Source organism: Condylura cristata, unplaced genomic scaffold, assembly GCF_000260355.1.
Source record: "Condylura cristata isolate star-nosed mole 26May11 unplaced genomic scaffold, ConCri1.0 scaffold00007, whole genome shotgun sequence".
NCBI lineage: Eukaryota > Metazoa > Chordata > Mammalia > Eulipotyphla > Talpidae > Condylura > Condylura cristata.
This window is the reverse complement of record NW_004567108.1, coordinates 150,425-151,211: the sequence shown is the minus strand read 5'-3', so window position 1 is coordinate 151,211 and position 787 is coordinate 150,425. Positions and strand designations below refer to the sequence as shown.

The window sequence follows — 787 nt, the reverse complement described above, 5'->3', positions numbered from 1 at the left end:
TGGGGGAGCGGCCAGGGGGCAGCAGGATGGTGGTACGACCAGCGGGCAGCAGTTGGGGGTGAGGCCAGGATAAGGCTCAGGGCCAGCCAGCCTGGGCTTTGCAGCCTCGAGTGCTGCAGCCCCCACTGGACTGACCTGCGCGGGGCGGGCACTGACCCACCAGTGCGGTGGTCACCAGGGCTGGGCCACACCCGGGCTCTCACTGGGGTGGGGCAGCTCACCTGCCTCTGCTGCCCTGCCCCCGCCCCTCTCAGTGGGAACAGGGCTGGGGTGCAGGTGTCACGTCTTGGCCATGAGCTCCACACTTGCTGTGCCCAGCAGGCTCTGACCCCACTGCCCAGGCGGGCGGGGCCCCTCCCACAGGGCGTCTGAGCTGCCTCCTCGCGGGCGTGGCCTCTGAGGCTGGGGGGCTGTGTGGGTGGGCGCGGAGCCCCTCACTGTCAGATGGGGCAGTGACTGGACCCCGCCCACCCAGCGTCCTGAGGGCCCCGGGCGCCCCGGGAGGTGGGAGGCAGCGGGCGCACTGGTAGGCATGGTGGGGGCACCATCGCCCGCCCTCGCTCAGTGCCTGTCTGGCTGTTTGCTTTTCTCCCCGCTGGAGACAGGGGAGCGGACCGGCCAGCGCCATGAGTCACCGCGAGTGCACCCTGGCCCTGGCGTCCCCCGGCGGGGGCCCCACCACGGAGCCCAACGCCGTGGCCCCCAAGGCCATGGAGCTCGTCCTGGTCAAGGAGCAGAATGGGGTGCAGCTCACGAACTCCACGCTCATCAGCCCCCCAAAGACGCC

General features: G+C 71.4%; 1 protein-coding gene across 1 annotated transcript in view; it reads left to right on the top strand.

Annotated features, from left to right (window-relative positions):
* The first annotated feature begins 710 nt into the window (after nucleotides 1-710).
* SLC6A3 (solute carrier family 6 (neurotransmitter transporter), member 3) overlaps nucleotides 711-787 on the top strand; it is a 17,573-nt gene continuing 17,496 nt past the window's right edge. Inside the window, exon 1 of the mRNA XM_012721731.1 lies at nucleotides 711-784. Within this exon, the coding sequence (XP_012577185.1) occupies nucleotides 711-784 (74 nt within the window). The remainder of the gene's footprint in view (nucleotides 785-787) is intronic.